Source organism: Oncorhynchus clarkii, chromosome 26, assembly GCF_045791955.1.
Source record: "Oncorhynchus clarkii lewisi isolate Uvic-CL-2024 chromosome 26, UVic_Ocla_1.0, whole genome shotgun sequence".
Lineage (NCBI taxonomy): Eukaryota > Metazoa > Chordata > Actinopteri > Salmoniformes > Salmonidae > Oncorhynchus > Oncorhynchus clarkii.
In genome coordinates, this window is record NC_092172.1 from 41,947,422 (window position 1) to 41,970,969 (window position 23,548).

The window sequence follows — 23,548 nt, forward strand, 5'->3', positions numbered from 1 at the left end:
TTATACTGATGATACCAAGTATCAGGACCTCGGTACAGTGGCTATGATGACACAGCTGTTTATACCAGGCCTGTTATACTGATGAAACCAGGTATCAGGACCTCGGTACAGTGGCTGTGATGACACAGCTGTTTATACCAGGCCTGTTATACTGATGATACCAAGTATCAGCCTTTGGCGATGTATTGTCTTCAGTTAATTTTACATCATGTCTGGTGATTTTATGTGCGGGGGGGGGTGTGCACCTGAACATAGATTATAATGCTTTCAGTTGTCTTGAGTGGACAACGACCGTTGAGTCCACTTGACCAGGTAAACACTTGAAAATCCTCCCAGGTTTAAAGTCCGCAGCAACATCTCTCTCGCCAGGGAAAATACTTCCAACTCAGCATGAAAAGTACCTTTATGACGTGATAATGTCCCCCCCTCCCCCTCTTTTAACAGATACATTAAACGCCTCTCCTGGCCGACTGCAATATAGACGGAAACGTCAACAGTCGTCTTACCTAACGTGAGGCACGCCGGTGACCTCCAATTACAATGTAACAACAGACTGATGTCATTGGCTAGAAGAGGACCTTTTGTCAAAGAAGGGTCCAATGAGAGCTGGCCACTTCAATGATTTGACAGCTGAGAGCACCGATCGCAGAATAGCGCTACTATGCAAACATGAAACGGACGTTGCTATTTTGAAAAGCTAAAGATTGTTACCAACAACCACAACTAAGTGCTTAAGAGAGACCTGGACTGTTCCCCCCCCCCAAAAAAAAAATATCACTCATGATATCAGCAGTGTGAACAGCTTTTAAATCGTTTAGTTGTCAATCTCTGCAGATGAAGGGCTCTAATTCAATCCGCGAGGCGGAAGTGTTCCTGATTGAGCAGAGACTGCATTGACGGTAAACGCAAAGGATCTTTACATTCCCATCACAGAATCTGCTTCAGCTGTACAGACTGAATAGAGCTCTAGAAGGTTTTTAGTCGTTCTAGAAGGAAAATGTACAAACAAAAAAATGTTTCATTGTATTTAGGGTCAATGTATAATATTTGATCTGCTCTTTGTATAGAGAAGACATTTTGTAAAAAATGTTCCTTGTGTTGTTTTACATCTCTTCGACGGGTCTGTGGATCTGATGATGAGATGAATCATGTACTGTTGGACTGGATCTTTTTAGAGTTGTCTCAGACTGGAAATAAAATCACGTATACCGTGGCCAATCGTGTGTGTTTCTACATGGGGATTTAATCACTTATACCGTGGCCAATCGTGTGTGTTTCTACACTGGGATTAAATCACGTATACCGTGGCCAATCGTGTGTGTTTCTACATGGGGATTTAATCACTTATACCGTGGCCAATCGTGTGTGTTTCTACACTGGGATTAAATCACTTATACCGTGTCCAATCGTGTGTGTTTCTACGCTGGGATTAAATCACGTATACCGTGGCCAATCGTGTGTGTTTCTACACTGGGATTAAATCATGTATACCGTGGCCAATCGTGTGTGTTTCTACACTGGGATTAAATCACGTATACCGTGTCCAATCGTGTGTGTTTCTACACTGGGATTAAATCACGTATACCGTGGCCAATCGTGTGTGTTTCTACACTGGGATTAAATCACTTATACCGTGTCCAATCGTGTGTGTTTCTACGCTGGGATTAAATCACGTATACCGTGGCCAATCGTGTGTGTTTCTACACTGGGATTAAATCATGTATACCGTGGCCAATCGTGTGTGTTTCTACACTGGGATTAAATCACGTATACCGTGTCCAATCGTGTGTGTTTCTACACTGGGATTAAATCACGTATACCGTGGCCAATCGTGTGTGTTTCTACACTGGGATTAAATCACGTATACCGTGGCCAATCGAGTGTGTTTCTACACTGGGATTAAATCACGTATACTGTGGCCAATCGTGTGTGTTTCTACACTGGGGATTAAATCACGTATACCGTGGCCAATCGTGTGTGTTTCTACACTGGGGATTAAATCACGTATACCGTGGCCAATCGTGTGTGTTTCTACACTGGGGATTAAATCACGTATACCGTGGCCAATCGTGTGTGTTTCTACACTGGGATTAAATCACGTATACCGTGGCCAATCGTGGGTGTTTCTACACTGGGATTAAATCACGTATACCGTGGCCAATCGTGTGTGTTTCTACACTGGGATTAAATCACGTATACCGTGGCCAATCGTGTGTGTTTCTACACTGGGATTAAATCACGTATACCGTGGCCAATCGAGTGTGTTTCTACACTGGGATTAAATCACGTATACCGTGGCCAATCGTGTGTGTTTCTACACTGGGGATTAAATCACGTATACCGTGGCCAATCGTGTGTGTTTCTACACTGGGATTAAATCACTTATCCCGTGGCCAATCGTGTGTGTTTCTACACTGGGATTAAATCACGTATACCGTGGCCAATCGTGTGTGTTTCTACACTGGGATTAAATCACTTATACCGTGGCCAATCGTGTGTGTTTCTACACTGGGATTAAATCACGTATACCGTGGCCAATCGTGTGTGTTTCTACACTGGGATTAAATCACGTATACCGTGGCCAATCGTGTGTGTTTCTACACTGGGATTAAATCACGTATACCGTGGCCAATCGTGTGTGTTTCTACACTGGGATTAAATCACGTATACCGTGGCCAATCGTGTGTGTTTCTACACTGGGATTAAATCACGTATACCGTGGCCAATCGTGTGTGTTTCTACACTGGGATTAAATCACGTATACCGTGGCCAATCGTGTGTGTTTCTACACTGGGATTAAATCACGTATACCGTGGCCAATCGTGTGTGTTTCTACACTGGGATTAAATCACGTATACCGTGGCCAATCGTGTGTGTTTCTACACTGGGATTAAATCACGTATACCGTGGCCAATCGTGTGTGTTTCTACACTGGGATTAAATCACGTATACCGTGGCCAATCGTGTGTGTTTCTACACTGGGATTAAATCACGTATACCGTGGCCAATCGTGTGTGTTTCTACACTGGGATTAAATCACGTATACCGTGGCCAATCGTGTGTGTTTCTACACTGGGATTAAATCACGTATACCGTGGCCAATCGTGTGTGTTTCTACACTGGGATTAAATCACGTATACCGTGGCCAATCGTGTGTGTTTCTACACTGGGATTAAATCACGTATACCTTGGCCAATCGTGTGTGTTTCTACACTGGGATTAAATCACGTATACCGTGGCCAATCGTGTGTGTTTCTACACTGGGATTAAATCACGTATACCTTGGCCAATCGTGTGTGTTTCTACACTGGGATTAAATCACTTATACCGTGGCCAATCGTGTGTGTTTCTACACTGGGATTAAATCACGTATACCGTGGCCAATCGTGTGTGTTTCTACACTGGGATTTATGCTTAAAACGACGTCCACAGCCTTGACGGCGAACGCCATAAATACACCTTTTGATTGAATCCTGGCTTGAATTTCAAATGACCTCCGAACATTTGTTTTCACACAACATAATGAATTAACCAATCAACACTACACCTTGCATTGAATATTATTTTTTTTAAAAGGATTTAATTGCAGCATGGATTGTAAGTACAACATATGGATAGGTTACTATACATCAATACATTCTCTTTGCATCCATCTGACCCACACAAGTGTATTGCATACATACATACGTAACACATGACACACTACAATGCTGACAGTCAATGACATAATGGTACCATATGGGGGTCGTGTAACTGATCTACACCATTCCTGGGTATTCTAGACACTGAATCATTTACACGAAGAACTCAAAAGCTGCTGTACCTCTCTGCACCTGATAAACCGGGGTTTTTGTTTTTTTAACTCTAAAAGAAATGACTGTATTGACATTTATACACGGATGAACACTAAAATGGATGTGTTTGTGGTGTGGCTGGACAACGTCTATGATTACTGAGTCTCTCTTCAGGATTGTTGTGGACAGAGAACCTCTACTGCTGCACGTCAGTTCTGGTGAAGGAGACCAGCCATAGTCCAACCATGAAGGTGTCCACTGATTCAACAACACCTGGCTCAACATAGACAACACCATCCCCTCTGTGAACATTAACACTAGGGGACCTCTAACCCCCTGTATCGTGAATGTTAGTGACCAACAACGATACAGTTTTGGCGGTTATTATTTAAATGACTTCCTGACACGCCTCTTTTTTTTCTCCCCTCCCTCCTCATTGTAGTATGATGTACTACAGTACCCATAATGCTCTGTACAGTACAACATATTCAGTTTCATCTTAGTTTAAAAACATTTTTTTTAAAGAAGACGTTCCTGAAGCTAACATAATGGTTGGGTGGACTGGGTTCCAAGTGGGTGGGCCTGGCTCCCCAGTGGATGGGCCTGGCTCCCCAGTGGGTGGGCCTGGCTCCCCAGTGGGTGGGCCTGGCTCCCCAGTGGGTGGACTGGGTTCTAAGTGGGTGGGCCTGGCTCCCCAGTGGGTGGACTGGGTTCCAAGTGGGTGGGCCTGGCTCCCCAGTGGGTGGACTGGGTTCCAAGTGGGTGGGCCTGGCTCCCCAGTGGGTGGACTGGGTTCCAAGTGGGTGTGTCTGACCTCTGACCTCAGATGGAGACGGGGCAGATAATAATACGGTCTTCCAGCATCACGCTGAGCACCAGAAACACGAAGTAAAGCATGAACATGGTGAGGCCCAGAACGCGGCTCATCTTCCACCGACACGCCGCGATGCTGACGATGACGAAGAGGAGCATGACGAAGAGGAGCACGATGGCACAGAACAGACCGTTGGAGTTCACCGCCACCGGTACGCCGCCTTGCATCGCCGAGAAGATCAACCATGGGACAGGCAGGCTGCAGTAATGTTAGGGGGGGGGGGGGACAGACAGACAGACAGACAGACAGAGGAGGGGTGGAGGCAGAGGGATGTAGAGAGGGAGAGACAGAGAGAGGAAGGGTGGAGGCAGAGGGAGAGACAGAGAGAGGAAGGGTGGAGGCAGAGGGAGAGACAGGGAGAGGAAGAGTGGAGGCAGAGGGAGAGACAGAGAGAGGAAGGGTGGAGGCAGAGGGATGTAGAGAGGGAGAGACAGAGAGAGGAAGGGTAGAGGCAGAGGGATGTAGAGAGGGAGAGACAGAGAGAGGAAGGGTGGAGGCAGAGGGATGTAGAGAGGGAGAGACAGAGAGAGAGGAAGGGTGGAGGCAGAGGGATGTAGAGAGGGAGAGAGGAAGGGTAGAGGCAGAGGGATGTAGAAAGGGAGAGACAGAGAGAGAGGAAGGGTAGAGGCAGAGGGATGTAGAGAGGGAGAGAGGAAGGGTGGAGGCAGAGGGATGTAGAGAGGGAGAGACAGAGAGAGAGGAAGGGTAGAGGCAGAGGGATGTAGAGAGGGAGAGAGGAAGGGTAGAGGCAGAGGGATGTAGAGAGGAAGAGACGGAGAGAGTGGAGGCATAGAGGGGGAGAGATATCACTATGGGGCTTTAGCTAACCCCATAGTGATATCTCTGTAGTTACAGTGGTCTATACTAACCCCATAGTGATATCTCTGTAGTTATAGTGGTCTATACTAACCCTATAGTGATATCTCTGTAGTTATAGTGGTCTATACTAACCCCATAGTGATATCTCTGTAGTTATAGTGGTCTATACTAACCCCATAGTGATATCTCTGTAGTTACAGTGGTCTATACTAACCCCATAGTGATATCTCTGTAGTTACAGTGGTCTATACTAACCCCATAGTGATATCGAAGATGTTGGATCCCACTGAGCTGGACACAGCCATGTCTCCCAGTCCTTTCCGGGCCACGATGACACTAGTGATGAGGTCAGGGATGGAGGTGCCCGCTGCCAGGATGGTCAGGCCCATGATCTCCTCTGAGATGCCTATGGTCTCACCCACCTAGGGAGACAACAGTCAGCCAGTCAACCAATCAGTCTCATCCACCTAGGGAGACAACAGTCAGTCAACCAATCAGTCAGTTTCACCCACCTAGGGAGACAACAGTCAGTCAGTCAACCAATCAGTCTCACCCACCTAGGGAGACAACAGTCAGTCAGTCAACCAATCAGTCTCACCCACCTAGGGAGCCAACAGTCAGTCAGTCAACCAATCAGTCTCATCCACCTAGGGAGACAACAGTCAGTCAGTCAACCAATCAGTCTCACCCACCTAGGGAGCCAACAGTCAGTCAGTCAACCAATCAGTCTCACCCACCTAGGGAGACAACAGTCAGTCACTCAACCAATCAGTCTCACCCACCTAGGGAGACAACAGTCAGTCAACCAATCAGTCTCACCCACCTAGGGAGACAACAGTCAGTCAACCAATCAGTGTCCCCACCTAGGGAGACAACAGTCAGTCAACCAATCAGTGTCCACACCTAGGGAGACAACAGTCAGTCACCCAATCAGTGTCCCCACCTAGGGCACTAGTAATCAGTCGATACATATATCAAAATGCAATTTTGACAAATACGTAGCACATCCGTTATTCATCCTGTGTAGACGGAGGCCAGGATTCAACCAGATCAGCGTTAACCCACAATTACCCACGATAACCCACAATAACCCACAATAACCCACGATAACACACGATAACCCACAATAACCCACAATTACCCACGATAACCCACAGTAACCCACGATAACACACGGTAACCCACAATTACCCACGATCACACACGATAACCCACAATTACACACAATAACCCACAATTACCCACGATCACACATGATAACCCACAATTACACACGATAACCCACAATAACACACGATGACCGACAATAACACACGATAACCCACGATAACCCACAATTACACACGATGACCGACAATAACACACGATAACCCACAATTACCCACGATCACACACGATAACCCACAATTACACACGATGACCGACAATAACACACGATAACCCACGATTACACACGATAACCCATGATAACCCACAATAACCGTAGCTCATCATTGCTTTTTTTATAGTGGGTGGGGTCAGAAGTGTTACTGCGTTGGAGTTGTCAAAACCCCAAGAGGCTCCCGACGTTATCCCTATCATTATCTCTATCAGTATCCCTATCATTATCCCCATCGGTATCCCTATCTTTAGACCTATCATTATCCTTATCATTAGACCTATCATTATCCTTATCCTTAGACCTATCGTTAGACCCTATCGTTAGCTCTATTGTTATATCATTATCCTTATCGTTATCCTTATCGGTATCCCTATCATTAGACCTTTCATTATCCCTATCGTTAGACCCATCATTAGCCCTATCGTTAGACCCTATCGTTAGACCCTATCGTTAGACCCTATCGTTAGACCCTATCGTTAGCCCCCATCGTTAGACCCATCGTTAGACCCATCGTTAGACCCCATCGTTAGACCCCATCGTTAGACCCCATCGTTAGACCCTATCGTTAGACCCATCGTTAGACCCTATCGTTAGACCCATCGTTAGACCCTATCGTTAGACCCATCGTTCGTTAGACCCTATCGTTAGACCCATCGTTAGACCCTATCGTTAGACCCATCGTTCGTTAGACCTTTCGTTCGTTAGACCCATCGTTAGCAGCTGTGTTAAACTCAAACACTAAAATGTGTGATGTTATTTTTATTTTATTAACTTTGAACCTTTATTTAACTAGGCAATCAGTTAAGTATACATTCCTATTTACAATGACGGCCTACCGGGGAACAGTGGTTTAACAACAGTTTTTTTTTACCTTGTCAGCTTGGGGATTCGATCTAGCAACCTTTCAGTTACTAGTCCACCCTCTAACCACTAGACTACCTGCTGGTTACTGGCCCAACACTCTAACCACTAGGCTACCTGCTGGTTACTGGCCCAACACTCTAACCACTAGACTACCTGCTGGTTACTGGTCCACCCTCTAACCACTAGGCTACCTGCTGGTTACTGGTCCAACACTCTAACCACTAGGCTACCTGCTGGTTACTGGTCCAACCCTCTAACCACTAGACTACCTGCTGGATACTGGTCCAACCCTCTAACCACTAGGCTACCTGCTGGTTACTGGTCCAACCCTCTAACCACTAGGCTACCTGCTGGTTACTGGTCCAACCCTCTAACCACTAGACTACCTGCTGGATACTGGTCCAACCCTCTAACCACTAGGCTACCTGCTGGTTACTGGTTCACCCTCTAACCACTAGGCTACCTGCTGGTTACTGGTCCACCCTCTAACCACTAGGCTACCTGCTGGTTACTGGTCCACCCTCTAACCACTAGGTTACCTGCCGTAATCTACACCTTCATTAGGCTGATCTACATCCTTGCTATTTTGTTTAATGATTTTCAATTTCGGTGTCATTATCTCTATATAGCCTGCCCTACACCTTCTCATTCTGAACTTCTAATATGGGGAAGATATAAGGATGGGTGTGGTTTCGTGACCATGGCAACAAGAGCAACAGCTCACTGATTTGACAGCTCCTACGTAGTTACACCTCCTAAATCGCCTAAACAAAAACAATCATAAGCTACAGGTCTGTCTGTTACCTCGGGTTTGTCTGTTACCTCAGGTTTGTCTGTTACCTCGGGTCTGTCTGTTACCTCGGGTCTGTCTGTTACCTCGGGTCTGTCTGTTACCTCGGGTCTGTCTGTTACCTCGGGTCTGTCTGTTACCTCGGGTCTGTCTGTTACCTCGGGTTTGTCTGTTACCTCGGGTCTGTTTGTTACCTCGGGTTTGTCTGTTACCTCGGGTCTGTCTGTTACCTCGGGTCTGTCTGTTACCTCGGGTCTGTCTGTTACCTCGGGCTTGTTTGTTACCTCGGGTTTGTCTGTTACCTAAAGGTTTGTCTGTTACCTCGGGTTTGTCTGTTACCTCGGGTCTGTCTGTTACCTAAAGGTTTGTCTGTTACCTCGGGTTTGTCTGTTACCTCGGGTTTGTCTGTTACCTCGGGCTTGTCTGTTACCTCGGGCTTGTCTGTTACCTCGGGCTTGTCTGTTACCTCGGGTCTGTCTGTTACCTCGGGTCTGTCTGTTACCTCGGGTTTGTCTGTTACCTCGGGTCTGTCTGTTACCTCGGGTTTGTCTGTTACCTCGGGTTTGTCTGTTACCTCGGGTCTGTCTGTTACCTCGGGTCTGTCTGTTACCTCGGGTCTGTCTGTTACCTCGGGTTTGTCTGTTACCTCGGGTTTGTCTGTTACCTCGGGTCTGTCTGTTACCTCGGGTTTGTTTGTTACCTCGGGTCTGTCTGTTACCTCGGGTCTGTCTGTTACCTCGGGTCTGAGTCAAATAAGCACTGGACTAATAGTTTCTAAACAAGATGGAAGTCATGTGATCTAAAAACCCAACCAGAGTGATACCTGATGTGCCCACCAGACCATTAGATAGGAGAACACAGCGATCCACGTGATGGAACCAATAAACGTCATGGCGAAGTATTTTCTGGAAGCCTGAGGAAGAACTCACAGGAAGCTCATATCAGCATGACATTAGAAAGATATTTTGTGTTCTACATTTTGGCCACTTTGCAGGACACAAACACAGTACACAAAATGGCATGAATGTAAAGACAGAGATGATAAAGACAGAGATGGTAAAGACAGAGATGATAAAGACAGAGATGGTAAAGACAGAGATGATAAAGACAGAGATGATAAAGACAGAGATGGTAAAGACAGAGATGATAAAGACAGAGATGGTAAAGACAGAGATGATAAAGACAGAGATGATAAGATGTTAAAGACAGAGATGATAAAGACAGAGATGGTAAAGACAGAGATGATAAAGACAGAGATGGTAAAGACAGAGATGATAAAGACAGAGATGATAAAGACAGAGATGGTAAAGACAGAGATGGTAAAGACAGAGATGATAAAGACAGAGATGGTAAAGACAGAGATGATAAAGACAGAGATGGTAAAGACAGAGATGATAAAGACAGAGATGGTAAAGACAGAGATGATAAAGACAGAGATGGTAAAGACAGAGATGATAAAGACAGAGATGGTAAAGACAGAGATGGTAAAGACAGAGATGGTAAAGACAGAGATGGTAAAGACAGAGATGATAAAGACAGAGATGGTAAAGACAGAGATGGTAAAGACAGAGATGATAAAGACAGAGATGATAAGATGTTAAAGACAGAGATGATAAAGACAGAGATGATAAAGACAGAGATGATAAAGACAGAGATGTAGGTGATATTTACCGGGTTGCGTACGTCGGGCACAGTGAGCCACAGAGGGAACACTATCGGTAGGAGAAAAAGATATGTGGCCTGTTTACGTCTGGTGTCTGGCCATTCTAACGACAGAGGTTCCTCGTTCTCTTCACCCTCTTCCTCTTCTTCCTCTTTATTTTCCTCATCGTCCTCTTCGTCTTCATCATCCTCGTCTTCCTCATCCTCGCTCTCTTCTTCACTCTCGTCCTCCTCACCGCTGTCTGAGCCGTCGGACCCCCCTGCGCCCGCTGGCCCCTGGTCCTAGTGAAGAGGGAGGGAGAGAGGGTGAGAGAGAAGGGTCGTAGGGGTAGAGTAGTGTTATGAATGAACTCTCTCCTATCTCTCTGCACTCTCTCTCCTCTCTCCACTCTCTCTCCTCTCTCTCTCTCCTCTCGGTCTCCTCTCCCCTCTCTGTGTCTCTGACGGATCTGGTTTCTTCTCTCCCTCTCCTCCCTCCACTCTCCTCTCTCTCCCCTCTCTCCTCTCACCCGTCTGAGTCTCTGACGGGTCTGGTTTCTCCCCTCTCTCCTCTCTCTCTCCTCTCTCCTCTCTCTCTCCTCTCGGTCTCCTCTCCCCTCTCTGTGTCTCTGACGGATCTGGTTTCTTCTCTCCCTCTCCTCTATCTCCTCTCTCTCCTCTCTCCCGTCTGAGTCTCTGACGGGTCTGGTTTCTCCTATCTCCCCTCTCTCCTCTATCTCTCCTCTCGGTCTCCTCTCGGTCTCCTCTCCCCTCTCTGTGTCTCTGACGGATCTGGTTTCTTCTCTCCCTCTCCTCTATCTCCTCTCTCTCCTCTCTCTACCGTCTGAGTCTCTGACGGGCCTGGTTTCTCCTATCTCCCCTCTCTCCTCTCTCTCCCGTCTCCCCTGTCTCTCCCGTCTGAGTCTCTGACGGGCCTGGTTTCTCCTATCTCCCCTCTCTCCTCTCTCTCCTCTCCTCTCTCCCGTCTGAGTCTCTGATGGGTCTGATCTCCCCTCTCTCCTCTCTCTCCTCTCCTCTCTCCCGTCTGAGTCTCTGATGGGTCTGGTTTCTCCTATCTCCCCTCTCTCCTCTCTCTCCTCTCTCCCTTCTCTCTACCGTCTGAGTCTCTGATGGGCCTGGTTTCTCCTCTTCTTTAGGTGTTGTCTGGGAGGTCGAGGGTTCGGCCTGCTCAGTCTTCTCAGGTCCAGCTGAAAAAAGACAGACACAACCAATAAGCAACATGTCAGTTGTTTACCTTTACATGTGAGTCATTTAACAGACTCTCTTATCCAGAGACACTACAGTAGTGAGTCATTTAACAGACTCTCTTATCCAGAGACACTACAGTAGTGAGTCATTTAACAGACTCTCTTATCCAGAGACACTACAGTAGTGAGTCATTTAAGACTCTCTTATCCAGAGAGACTTACAGTAGTGAGTCATTTAACAGACTCTCTTATCCAGAGCCACTTAACAGTAGTGAGTCATTTAACAGACTCTCTTATCCAGAGACACTACAGTAGTGAGTCATTTAGCAGACTCTCTTATCCAGAGACACTACAGTAGTGAGTCATTTAACAGACTCTCTTATCCAGAGCCACTTAACAGTGGTGATTCATTTAACAGACTCTCTTATCCAGAGACACTTACAGTAGTGAGTAATTTAACAGACTCTCTTATCCAGAGCCACTTAACAGTAGTGAGTCATTTAACAGACTCTCTTATCCAGAGACACTACAGTAGTGAGTCATTTAACAGACTCTCTTATCCAGAGACACTACAGTGGTGAGTCATTTAACAGACTCTCTTATCCAGAGACACTTAACAGTAGTGAGTCATTTAGCAGACTCTCTTATCCAGAGAGACTTACAGTAGTGAGTCATTTAACAGACCATGCAGGTAGCCTAGTGGTTAGAGGGTGGACCAGTAACGAGCAGGTAGCCTAGTGGTTAGAGGGTGGACCAGTAACGAGCAGGTAGCCTAGTGGTTAGAGGGTGAACCAGTAACCAGCAGGTAGCCTAGTGGTTAGAGTGTTGGGCCAGTAACCAGCAGGTAGCCTAGTGGTTAGAGTTTTGGACTAGTAACCAGCAGGTAGCCTAGTGGTTAGAGTGTTGGACTAGTAACCAGCAGGTAGCCTAGTGGTTAGAGTGTTGGGTCAGTAACCAGCAGGTAGCCTAGTGGTTAGAGTGTTGGACTAGTAACCAGCAGGTAGCCTAGTGGTTAGAGGATGGACCAGTAACCAGCAGGTAGCCTAGTGGTTAGAGTGTTGGACTAGTAACCAGCAGGTAGCCTAGTGGTTAGAGCGTTGGACTAGTAACCAGCAGGTAGCCTAGTGGTTAGAGTGTTGGGTCAGTAACCAGCAGGTAGCCTAGTGGTTAGAGCGTTGGACTAGTAACCAGCAGGTAGCCTAGTGGTTAGAGCGTTGGGTCAGTAACCAGCAGGTAGTCTAGTGGTTAGAGAGTTGGGCCAGTAACCAGCAGGTAGCCTAGTGGTTAGAGTGTTGGACTAGTAACCAGCAGGTAGCCTAGTGGTTAGAGAGTTGGGTCAGTAACCAGCAGGTAGCCTAGTGGTTAGAGTGTTGGACTAGTAACCAGCAGGTAGCCTAGTGGTTAGAGTGTTGGACTAGTAACCAGCAGGTAGTCTAGTGGTTAGATCGTTGGACTAGTAACCAGCAGGTAGCCTAGTGGTGTGTTGATGTGACTCAGTGTGGAGTGTTGATGAAACTCAGTGTGGTGTGTTGATGAGACTCAGTGCGGTGTGTTGATGTGACTCAGTGTGGTGTGTTGATGTGACTCAGTGCGGTGTGTTGATGTGACTCAGTGCGGTGTGTTGATGTGACTCAGTGCGGTGTGTTGATGTGACTCAGTGCGGTGTGTTGATGTGACTCAGTGCGGTGTGTTGATGTGACTCAGTGCGGTGTGTTGATGTGACTCAGGGCGATGTGTTGATGTGACTCAGTGTGGTGTGCTGATGTGACTCGGTGTGGTGTGTTGATGTGACTCAGGGTGGTGTGTTGATGTGACTCAGTGTGGTGTGTTGATGTGACTCAGTGTGGTGTGTTGATGTGACTCAGTGTGGTGTGTTGATGTGACTCAGTGTGGTGTGTTGTTAGTCTGTAATAACTGGAAAGGTGGTACATGGATACAGACACCTGTTAATCTGTGCATTTGTCTCTGTTTCTGTGGTCGGTCCACCATGTCTGGATGGAGTTGTGCTTGTTGGGAACAGGGGTCGCGGTGGAGTTGATTTGGGTTCGTACCCTGTAATCATTGGGCCTCTCAGTGTGTGTGTGTGGTCTAATGATGTCCTTCAGTGGTCCAGGCCATTACAGTCTCTCAGGGTTATGACAACCACAGGCTGAAGCGGCCTTAACACCGACCCAATCAACACTGAGATTAACATGCAGATGGGGCCCTGCGCGGCCTTAACACGGACCCAATCAACACTGAGATTAACATGCAGATGGGGCCCTGCACGTGTGTGTGTGTCAGAGGAAGGGGTCATCGTCTTTTTGATTCATGGCTCGTTAACCTTTAGTTACACAGTTTTTGGCATATGACATAGGCCTACAATATAATAATAATAATAGCCAGCAGCATACCACCCTGTCCACAGGGCAACATTTGATGACAAAGTATTCCGAGTCGGGGGAGCAGAATCTCGCAGGTTCCTGTACGTTTCGCACCATGTGTTGTTGGTCATTAAGCAGAGCCGACCACCTTTGTTCTTAGCCAGAGAGATTCTGCTTCCTATCCACTCAGAAACCATGTGTTGTTGGTCATTAAGCAGAGCCGACCACCTTTGTTCTTAGCCAGAGAGATTCTGCTTCCTATCCACTCAGAAACCATGTGTTGTTGGTCATTAAGCAGAGCCGACCACCTTTTGTTCTTAGCCAGAGAGATTATGCTTCCTATCCACTCAGAAATCGGTAAAACCTGCCGGTTGTATATAATCCCTCTGGATGTCGGAGGAAAGTCTCAGAAAAACAAGAGTATGTTACAGGATCTGATGTCCCTCCGGAAGGAGATCCTCGCCCTGAGCTCGTCAAGTTGGTTCATTAATGATTGAACACTGGCGAGTAGAATGCTCGGTAATGGAGGATGGGTTGGCCGGCGTCTTAATCTCAGTAAAACCCTGCCACGTCTGCCTCTCCGTCAGCATCTTCTCTTCCTACTCTCCTGTAGGACTCCCAAGCAGCTCGGCACCTCGCTGAAGAAGCTAGTCCATTGTTTCGCCGTCTCAGAGAACTCGGGCAGACGGTGAGTACCCAGCGATTCGTATTCTAATAGTTCTACTCAGGTGTATATTGTGATGCACAAAACAAACTGATTAAGAAAATGTTTGGAAAACACACAAGAAAAATGTGCAATGTTTTGTCAGAGCGCGAGGTGAGACACCCTCTGTTGGCCCCGTTTTACCAGGAATACTTGGTCATTAAATGACACCCTTTTTGACCTTCTCAGGGATCAACTCCATGGCTGTGTTCATCCAGCCCCAATCTGACACCAGGAAGGAGCTCCAAGATCTTCATTGGACCATGAACAAACTGGAGACTGCATTCCCGGAGGCAGTGTTCACTGTTCTAGGGGACTTCAACAAAAGTAATTTGAGAACCGTGCTCCCAAATTAATTACCAACACCTCGACTGTCTAACTCGCGGAAATTCTACTCTTGACTACTGCTACACGTCTTTCCGACACGGGTATAAGGCCCTTTCCCGTCCTCCTTTCGGCAAATCCAACCAGGACTCCATCCTGCCTACAAACAAAAACTCAAGAGGAAGTTCCTGTTGGCCAGGTCTGTACAGCGTTGGTCCGTCCAATCAGAATTCACGCTCCAAGACTGGTTTGATCACGTGGGCTGGAATATGTTCTGGGTCGTCTCTGGAGATAACGTTAATATAGACGCCGACTCAGTCACCAGAGATATCGTTAATATAGACGCCGACTCAGTCACCGGAGATAAAGTCAATATATATTACGCCGACTCAGTCACCGGATATAACATCAATATACACATCGACTCAGTCACCAGATATAACATCAATCTACACACCGACTCAGTCACCGGATATAACATTAATCTACACACCGACTCAGTCACCAGAGATATCGTTAATATATATTACGCTGACTCAGTCACCGGATATAACATCAATATACACACCGACTCAGTCACCAGATATAACATCAATATACACACCGACTCAGTCACCAGATATAACATCAATATATATTACGTCGACTCAGTCACCGGAGATAACGTCAATACACACGCCGACTCAAGTCACCGGATTAATCAGAAAATGCATAGATGACATGTTACCGATAGTGTACTTCAAAACGTTCTCGATTCAAAAAAAGTGAATGGATAGCAGCCTTCTATGAAAACTGAAAGAGAGAACTGCCAGGTGACCGGGGGGAATAGTTTGGTGAAACAGTACAAATACGACAGCCGCAGATTGATCAAGATGGCGACACACAGATGTGGCAGGGGCTCCAACAATAACAGATTACAAAAAGGAAGCTAGCTACATTGCGGTCACCAACACCATCCTACCAGGGGAGCTAAACACCTTTTTCTCAAGATTCGGTCACAATGACCCTGAGCTGCCGAGGAGAGTCCCCGATGACAATGTGGGCTATACACTCTAAGTTTCCACTAGGATTTACATCAACACAGCACACTAGGAGTCACACCTCACTAGGAGTCACACCAACAGACCACACTAGGAGTCACATCAACACACCACACTAGGAGTCACATCAACACACCACACTGGGAGTCACATCAACACACCCCACTAGGAGTCACATCAACACACCCCACTAGGAGTCACATCAACACACCCCACTAGGAGTCACACCAACACACCCCACTAGGAGTTACATCAACACACCCCACTAGGTGTCACATCAACACACCCCACTAGGAGTCACATCAACACACCCCACTAGGAGTCACATCAACACACCCCACTAGGAGTCACATCAACACACCCCACTAGGAGTTACATCAACACACCCCACTAGGTGTCACATCAACACACCCCACTAGGAGTCACATCAACACACCCCACTAGGAGTCACACCCCACTAGGAGTCACACCAACACACCCCACTAGGAGTCACAACAACACACCCCACTAGGAGTCACATCAACACACCCCACTAGGAGTCACATCAACACACCCCACTAGGAGTCACACCAACACACACCGTACAGTGAAGAAGGAAACCAAGAGCAGGACTGACAGCCATTGTTCTGTTACTGGATGTCACCTATAGGCCTGGATCTCACCTATAGGCCTGGATCTCTCCTATAGGCCTGGATCTCTCCTATAGACCTGGATCTCTCCTATAGGCCTGGATCTCTCCTATAGACCTGGATCTCTCCTATAGGCCTGGATCTCACCTATAGGCCTGGATCTCACCTATAGGCCTGGATCTCACCTATAGGCCTGGATCTCACCTATAGGCCTGGATCTCTCCTATAGGCCTGAACCAAACGCACCGTGTATACAGAACGTTACGAGAACATTCACAGAACATAACGACAACATCAAACCAAACGCACCGTGTATACAGAACGTTAACGAGAACATTCACAGAACATAACGACAACATCAAACCAAACGCAACGTGTATACAGAACGTTAACGAGAACATTCACAGACGCTAACCAAATCAAGCACTAAACGTACAGATAACGTTGACCTTACCTTTCCTCTGCACCGACACCTCCGTCCTGACCTCCCCATTAAAGGTTGTTGTTTCTAATTGGCAGAGATACGTTGGTAAAATGACCAGTTTACCACGGAGACACAACATATCCACCCGCTGCCTCGTGTAGAGTAATGTATGACGGAATATGAGGGGAGTCATAGACACAACATATCCACACGTTGCCTCGTGTAGAGTAATGTATGACGGAATATGAGGGGAGTCATAGACACAACATATCCACCCGCTGCCTCGTGTAGAGTAATGTATGACGGAATATGAGGGGAGTTATAGACACAACCAAAGTTACTGTACCACACAAGCACAACCACTTCCTTTATAATATTGACTGAAAATGAGCTGAGCAGGCATGAATACTAGTATCCTCTTCTAGGGAAGAGTGAGATACAGTTCAGATGAAAACGTCTATTTTGGAGTGATAGATAGTAGACAGAAGATGAAGAGATACTCAGTAACTCTCGGTAGGACAATGGAAGTTGTTGTGATAGATAGTAGACAGAAGATGAGGAGATACTCAGTAACTCTCGATAGGACAATGGAAGTTGTTGTGATAGATGGTAGACAGAAGATGAAGAGATACTCAGGGCTGGCATGAAGTGACAGTACTGGGTGACAACATGAGGAGGAGGTGACATTGTTGACATCCCTCTTACCTTGTCTAACTCTCCTCTGACCAGGGCCTCTAATATCTCTGCTAAAGCCCGTCTCTGGAATAAGGGGACGATGGAAGAAACCATAGAATTACATATTAGAACTCATTTAATAGGATCTCTGTAGGAGAGACATTCAGGTAGCCTCTGTATTTACCAGGTCCCCCAAGTCCCCTGACACCCAGAGCTGTGGTGTGGAGTAGCCATTAGAGCAGCTCTCTCCAAACCTGGTCCTGGGGGGGAGACCCAGAGCTGTGGTGTGGAGTAGCCATTAGAGCAGCTCTCTCCAAACCTGGTCCTGGGGGGGGAGACCCAGAGCTGTGGTGTGGAGTAGCCCATTAGAGCAGCTCTCTCCAAACCTGGTCCTGGGGGGAGACCCAGAGCTGTGGTGTGGAGTAGCCATTAGAGCAGCGCTCTCCAAACCTGGTCCTGGGGGGGAGACCCAGAGCTGTGGTGTGGAGTAGCCATTAGAACAGCTCTCTCCAAACCTGGTCCTGGGGGGAGACCCAGAGCTGTGGTGTGGAGTAGCCATTAGGGCAGCGCTCTCCAAACCTGGTCCTGGGGGGAGACCCATAGCTGTGGTGTGAGTAGCCATTAGAGCAGTGCTCTCCAAACCTGGTCTTGGGGGGAGACCTGATCCAAAAGCCTCTCAACACCTTGGTGCTACCTTACACTAGAGACTTGTGTTGTGTGAGAAGTGAAGAGCAGAGGTCAAGTCCACCTGTGTTCCTGGATTACAGGGACGTGACTGTTCTGTCCTCTACTGGAGTGACCTTCACTGAGTCCTCAGGCCACCAGGCAGCCAGACCTGTCCCCATGCAGCCTCCTCCCTCCCAGCTCTCTCATCCTTAATCAGCTTTCAATACAGGCTAATAAAAGCTGGATAAGAGCCAGCCTCTGGCCGACCAATCTCTTTATCCCAATAGCACTGTCTCTAGGTCTCTCGTTGTACTGGACTGTGTGTGTCATTGAGCTAACAGTCTGATGTTGCTGTGAAGCTAACAGTCTGATGCTGCTGGGAAGCTAACAGTCTGATGCTGAAGGTGAAGCTAACAGTCTGATGCTGAAGGTGAAGCTAACAGTCTGATGCTGAAGGTGAAGCTAACAGTCTGATGCTGCTGTGAAGCTAACAGTCTGATGCTGAAGGTGAAGCTAACAGTCTGATGTTGCTGGGAAGCTAACAGTCTGATGCTGAAGGTGAAGCTAACAGTCTGATGCTGAAGGTGAAGCTAACAGTCTGATGCTGCTGTGAAGCTAACGGTCTGATGATGTGGCAGTAGTGAATATAGAAGGTCCCTGTGGCAGTAGTGAATATAGAAGGTCCCTGTGGCAGTAGTGGATATAGAAGGTCCCTGTGGCAGTAGTGGATATAGAAGGTCCCTGTGGCAGTAGTGAATATAGAAGGTCCCTGTGGCAGTAGTGAATATAGAAGGTCCCTGTGACAGTAGTGACTATAGAAGGTCCCTGTGGCAGTAGTGAATATAGAAGGTCCCTGTGGCAGTAGTGACTATAGAAGGTCCCTGTGGCAGTAGTGAATATAGAAGGTCCCTGTGGTAGTAGTGAATATAGAAGGCCCCTGTGGCAGTAGTGAATATAGAAGGTCCCTGTGGCAGTAGTGGATATAGAAGGTCCCTGTGGCAGTAGTGAATATAGAAGGTCCCTGTGGCAGTAGTGACTATAGAAGGTCCCTGTGGCAGTAGTGGATATAGAAGGTCCCTGTGGCAGTAGTGAATATAGAAGGTCCCTGTGACAGTAGTGACTATAGAAGGTCCCTGTGGCAGCAGTGAATATAGAAGGTCCCTGTGGCAGTAGTGAATATAGAAGGTCCCTGTGGCAGTAGTGGATATAGAAGGTCCCTGTGGCAGTAGTGACTATAGAAGGTCCCTGTGGCAGTAGTGAATATAGAAGGTCCCTGTGGCAGTAGTGAATATAGAAGGTCCCTGTGGCAGTAGTGAATATAGAAGGTCCCTGTGGCAGTAGTGGATATAGAAGGTCCCTGTGGCAGTAGTGGATATAGAAGGTCCCTGTGGCAGTAGTGACTATAGAAGGTCCCTGTGGCAGTAGTGAATATAGAAGGTCCCTGTGGCAGTAGTGAATATAGAAGGTCCCTGTGGCAGTAGTGACTATAGAAGGTCCCTGTGGCAGTAGTGGATATAGAAGGTCCCTGTGGCAGTAGTGGATATAGAAGGTCCCTGTGGCAGTAGTGAATATAGAAGGTCCCTGTGGCAGTAGTGAATATAGAAGGTCCCTGTGCAGTAGTGGATATAGAAGGTCCCTGTGACAGTAGTGACTATAGAAGGTCCCTGTGGCAGTAGTGAATATAGAAGGTCCCTGTGACAGTAGTGGATATAGAAGGTCCCTGTGACAGTAGTGACTATAGAAGGTCCCTGTGGCAGTAGTGAATATATAAGGTCCCTGTGGCAGTAGTGACTATAGAAGGTCCCTGTGACAGTAGTGGATATAGAAGGTCCCTGTGACAGTAGTGACTATAGAAGGTCCCTGTGGCAGTAGTGACTATAGAAGGTCCCTGTGGCAGTAGTGACTATAGAAGGTCCCTGTGGCAGTAGTGACTATAGAAGGTCCCTGTGGCAGTAGTGACTATAGAAGGTCCCTGTGGCAGAGGTGAATATAGAAGGTCCCTGTGGCAGTAGTGACTATAGAAGGTCCCTGTGGCAGTAGTGACAAGGCCATCAGACTGTTAAACAGCCATCACTAACATAGAGAGGCTGCTGCCAACATACAGACTCAAATCTCTGGCCACTTAAATACATGGGCATAATAAAGGTTTCACTAGTCACTTTAAATAATGTCACTTTAAATAACGCCACTTTAATCATGTCTACATACCCTACATTACTCATCTCATATGTATATACTGTACTCTACACCATCTACTGCATCTTGCCTATGCCGTTCGGCCATCGCTCATCCACATATTCTTATTCATCCCTTTACATTTGTGTGTATAAGGCAGTTGTTGTGAATTTGTTAGATTACTTGTTAGATATTACTGCACAAGCATTTCGCTACACTCGCGTTAACATCTGCTAACCATGTGTATGTGACCAATAAAGTTTAATTTGATTTGAATAGACGTAATACATGGTTCAGTAGCTCCTCCCAGGAGGCATAGCTTCCTGGTCCCTGGTACTGTACAGGAAGGACAATAGTTTAGGACCATTATTTAGGACCATAGATAAGGACCATAGATTAGGACCATAGATTAGGACCATAGTATAGGGCCATAGATTAGGACCATAGATTAGGACCATAGATTAGGACCATAGATTAGGACCATAGACTCGTACCATAGATTAGGACCATAGATTAGGACCATAGATTAGGACCATAGTAAAGGACCATAGATTAGGACCATAGTAAAGGACCATAGATTAGGACCATAGAATAGGACCATAGATTAGGACCATAGATTCACATCATAGATTATTACCATAGTAAAGGACCATAGATTAGGACCATAGATTAGGACCATAGACTCGTACCATAGATTAGGACCATAGTATAGGACCATAGATTAGGACCATAGATTAGCACCATAAATTAGGACCATAGATTAGGACCATAGATTAGGACCATAGATTAGGACCATAGATTAGGAACATAGATTAGGACCATAGATAAGGACCATAGATTAGGACCATAGATTAGCACCATAAATTAGGACCATAGATTAGGACCATAGATTAGGACCATAGATTAGGAACATAGATTAGGACCATAGATAAGGACCATAGATTAGGACCATAGATAAGGACCATAGATTAGGACCATAGATTAGGACCATAGTATAGGACCATAGATTAGGACCATAGATTAGGACCATAGATTAGGACCATAGATTAGGACCATAGATTAGGACCATAGTTTAAGACCATAGATTAGGACCATAGAATAGGACCATAGATTAGGACCATAGATTCACATCATAGATTATTACCATAGTAAAGGACCATAGTATAGGACCATAGATTAGGACCATAGATTAGCACCATAAATTAGGACCATAGATTAGGACCATAGATTAGGACCATAGATTAGGACCATAGATTAGGACCATAGATTAGGAACATAGATTAGGACCATAGATAAGGACCATAGATTAGGACCATAGATAAGGACCATAGATTAGGACCATAGATTAGGACCATAGATTAGGACCATAGCGGTCCCTGTAATAATAAAGACTGATATAAAGTCCAGTACCTTCTCCCAGTGGGTCCAGTGTGTGGATCATCAACTGGAAGATGGTGTTTCTGTTGGTGCTGTTGTGGAGAGACGCATTACTGCCTCCTCTCTGGAGAGTGGGCTTCACCTGGGACATAACAAACACACCACACACACACACACACAGGGTTGAAGCCACGGCAGATCACGCCAGGTTACATTCAGGTAAAGACCTCTTTTTGCTGGTCACTTAAATTACATCTAAAAAATGTTTAAAAAAATAACAACTATTTTACAATCAGTACACAACCTGATCATGACATCACAATCAAAGAGTGTTGAGACCTTCAGTTTTTCTCTGTCTCTCTTCTGGGGTGAGTCTTGAGGTTGTGGTTTGGGTTCTGGTGAAACATTGTTTTGGGGTGGATCAGGTGGTGGATGTCCACTGTTCTGCTGTAAATACAGGAATACTTTAGTACACGTTCACAATAAGAACCAGAGAGAGGAGAAAAGGCAGACTTTTAAAGAACTACTCCAGTGGGCTAAATATACTGAATGGCTTTTACATGGTCAGGTTGTATTCTGATTGTAAAAAGGAAAGTCTGTTTTTTGTAGTCCAGAAAAAGTATGTTGTTTCAACCAGAAAAGAATGTCTTTATGAAATCCCATGCCAACATTTGCCCAGCTGGGTAGAGGATGCATAATGGGTGTCTACTGAAGACAGGATCTGCCAAAAACAGGATTAGCCTAGTGGTTAGAAGGTTGGACTAGTAACCGGAAGGTTGCAAGTTCAAACCCCCGAGCTGACAAGGTACAAATCTGTCGTTCTGCCCCTGAACAAGGCAGTTAACCCACTGTTCCTAGGCCGTCATTGAAAATAAGAATTTGTTCTTAACTGACTTGCCTAGTTAAATAAAATAAAAATATAACAACAGTGATATTAGTGAGAACAAGTAACTGCCAAAATAAGGGAGAACAGCAACATGAAGTGTTTTAACAGGGCGTTGAGCCAGAACAGCTTCAATGGCATAGATTCTACAAGTGTCTGGAAGTCTACTGGAGGGATGTGACATCATTCTTCCACCAGAAAATTCCATATTGGTGTTTTGTTGATGGTGGTGGAAAACACTGTCTCAGGACCCACTCCAGAATCTCCCATAAAGTGCATTCCCGAGTGGTGCATCGGTCTAAGGCACTGCAGTGCTAGGGGCGTCACTACAGACCCGGGTTCGATCCGGGGCTGTAATCACAACCAGCCGAGATCGGGAGTCCCAAAGGGTGGAGCACAATTGGCCCAGTGTATTCCGGGTTAGGGGAGGGTTTGGCCGGGGTAGGCAGTCATTGTAAATAAGAATTTGTTCTTAACTGACTTGCCTACTTAAATAAATAAAAATAAGTATTCAGATCCCTTGACTTTTTCCACATTTTGTTAAATTACAGCCTTATTCTAAAATGGATTAAATAAAACATTTTCCTCAATCTACACACAACACCCTAGAATGAAAAAGCAAAAACAGGTTTTTAGAAATATTGTCAAATGTATTAAAAATAAAAAACAGAAATACCAGAACAGTAACTATTCAGACCCTTTGCTACGAGACTTCAAATGGAGCTCAGGTGCATCTTGTTTCCATTGATCATCCTTGAGATGTTTCTACAACTTGATTGGAGTCCACCTGTGGTCAATTCAATTGATTGGACATGATTTTGGAAAGGCGCACACCTGTCTATATAAGGTCCCACAGTTGACAGTGCATGTCAGAGCAAAAACCAACCATGAGGTCGAAGGAATTGTCCGTAGAGCTCC

At 46.2% G+C, this 23,548-nt stretch overlaps 1 protein-coding gene across 4 annotated transcripts in view; it reads right to left on the bottom strand.

Moving 5' to 3' along the window:
- The window catches only part of LOC139384314 (sodium/potassium/calcium exchanger 1-like), a 39,234-nt gene that overhangs the window by 813 nt on the left and 14,873 nt on the right, over nt 1-23,548 (bottom strand). The window contains exons 4-10 of one of the 4 annotated variants that reach the window (XR_011628835.1): nt 22,087-22,194; nt 21,781-21,889; nt 11,280-11,371; nt 10,194-10,466; nt 9,346-9,435; nt 5,743-5,909; nt 4,398-4,866 (exon numbers count right to left, since the gene is read on the bottom strand). Coding sequence is in view for 3 of the 4 variants with exons in the window: in XM_071128994.1 (XP_070985095.1) it covers nt 4,617-4,866; nt 5,743-5,909; nt 9,346-9,435; nt 10,194-10,466; nt 11,280-11,371; nt 21,781-21,889; nt 22,087-22,194 (1,089 nt within the window). In the remaining variant the exon portion in view is untranslated. Of the gene's footprint in view, nt 1-3,937; nt 4,867-5,742; nt 5,910-9,345; nt 9,436-10,193; nt 10,467-11,279; nt 11,372-21,780; nt 21,890-22,086; nt 22,195-23,548 lie in introns of those variants that run through there. The other 3 variants (XM_071128994.1, XM_071128996.1, XM_071128995.1) reach the window with 3 other exon arrangements.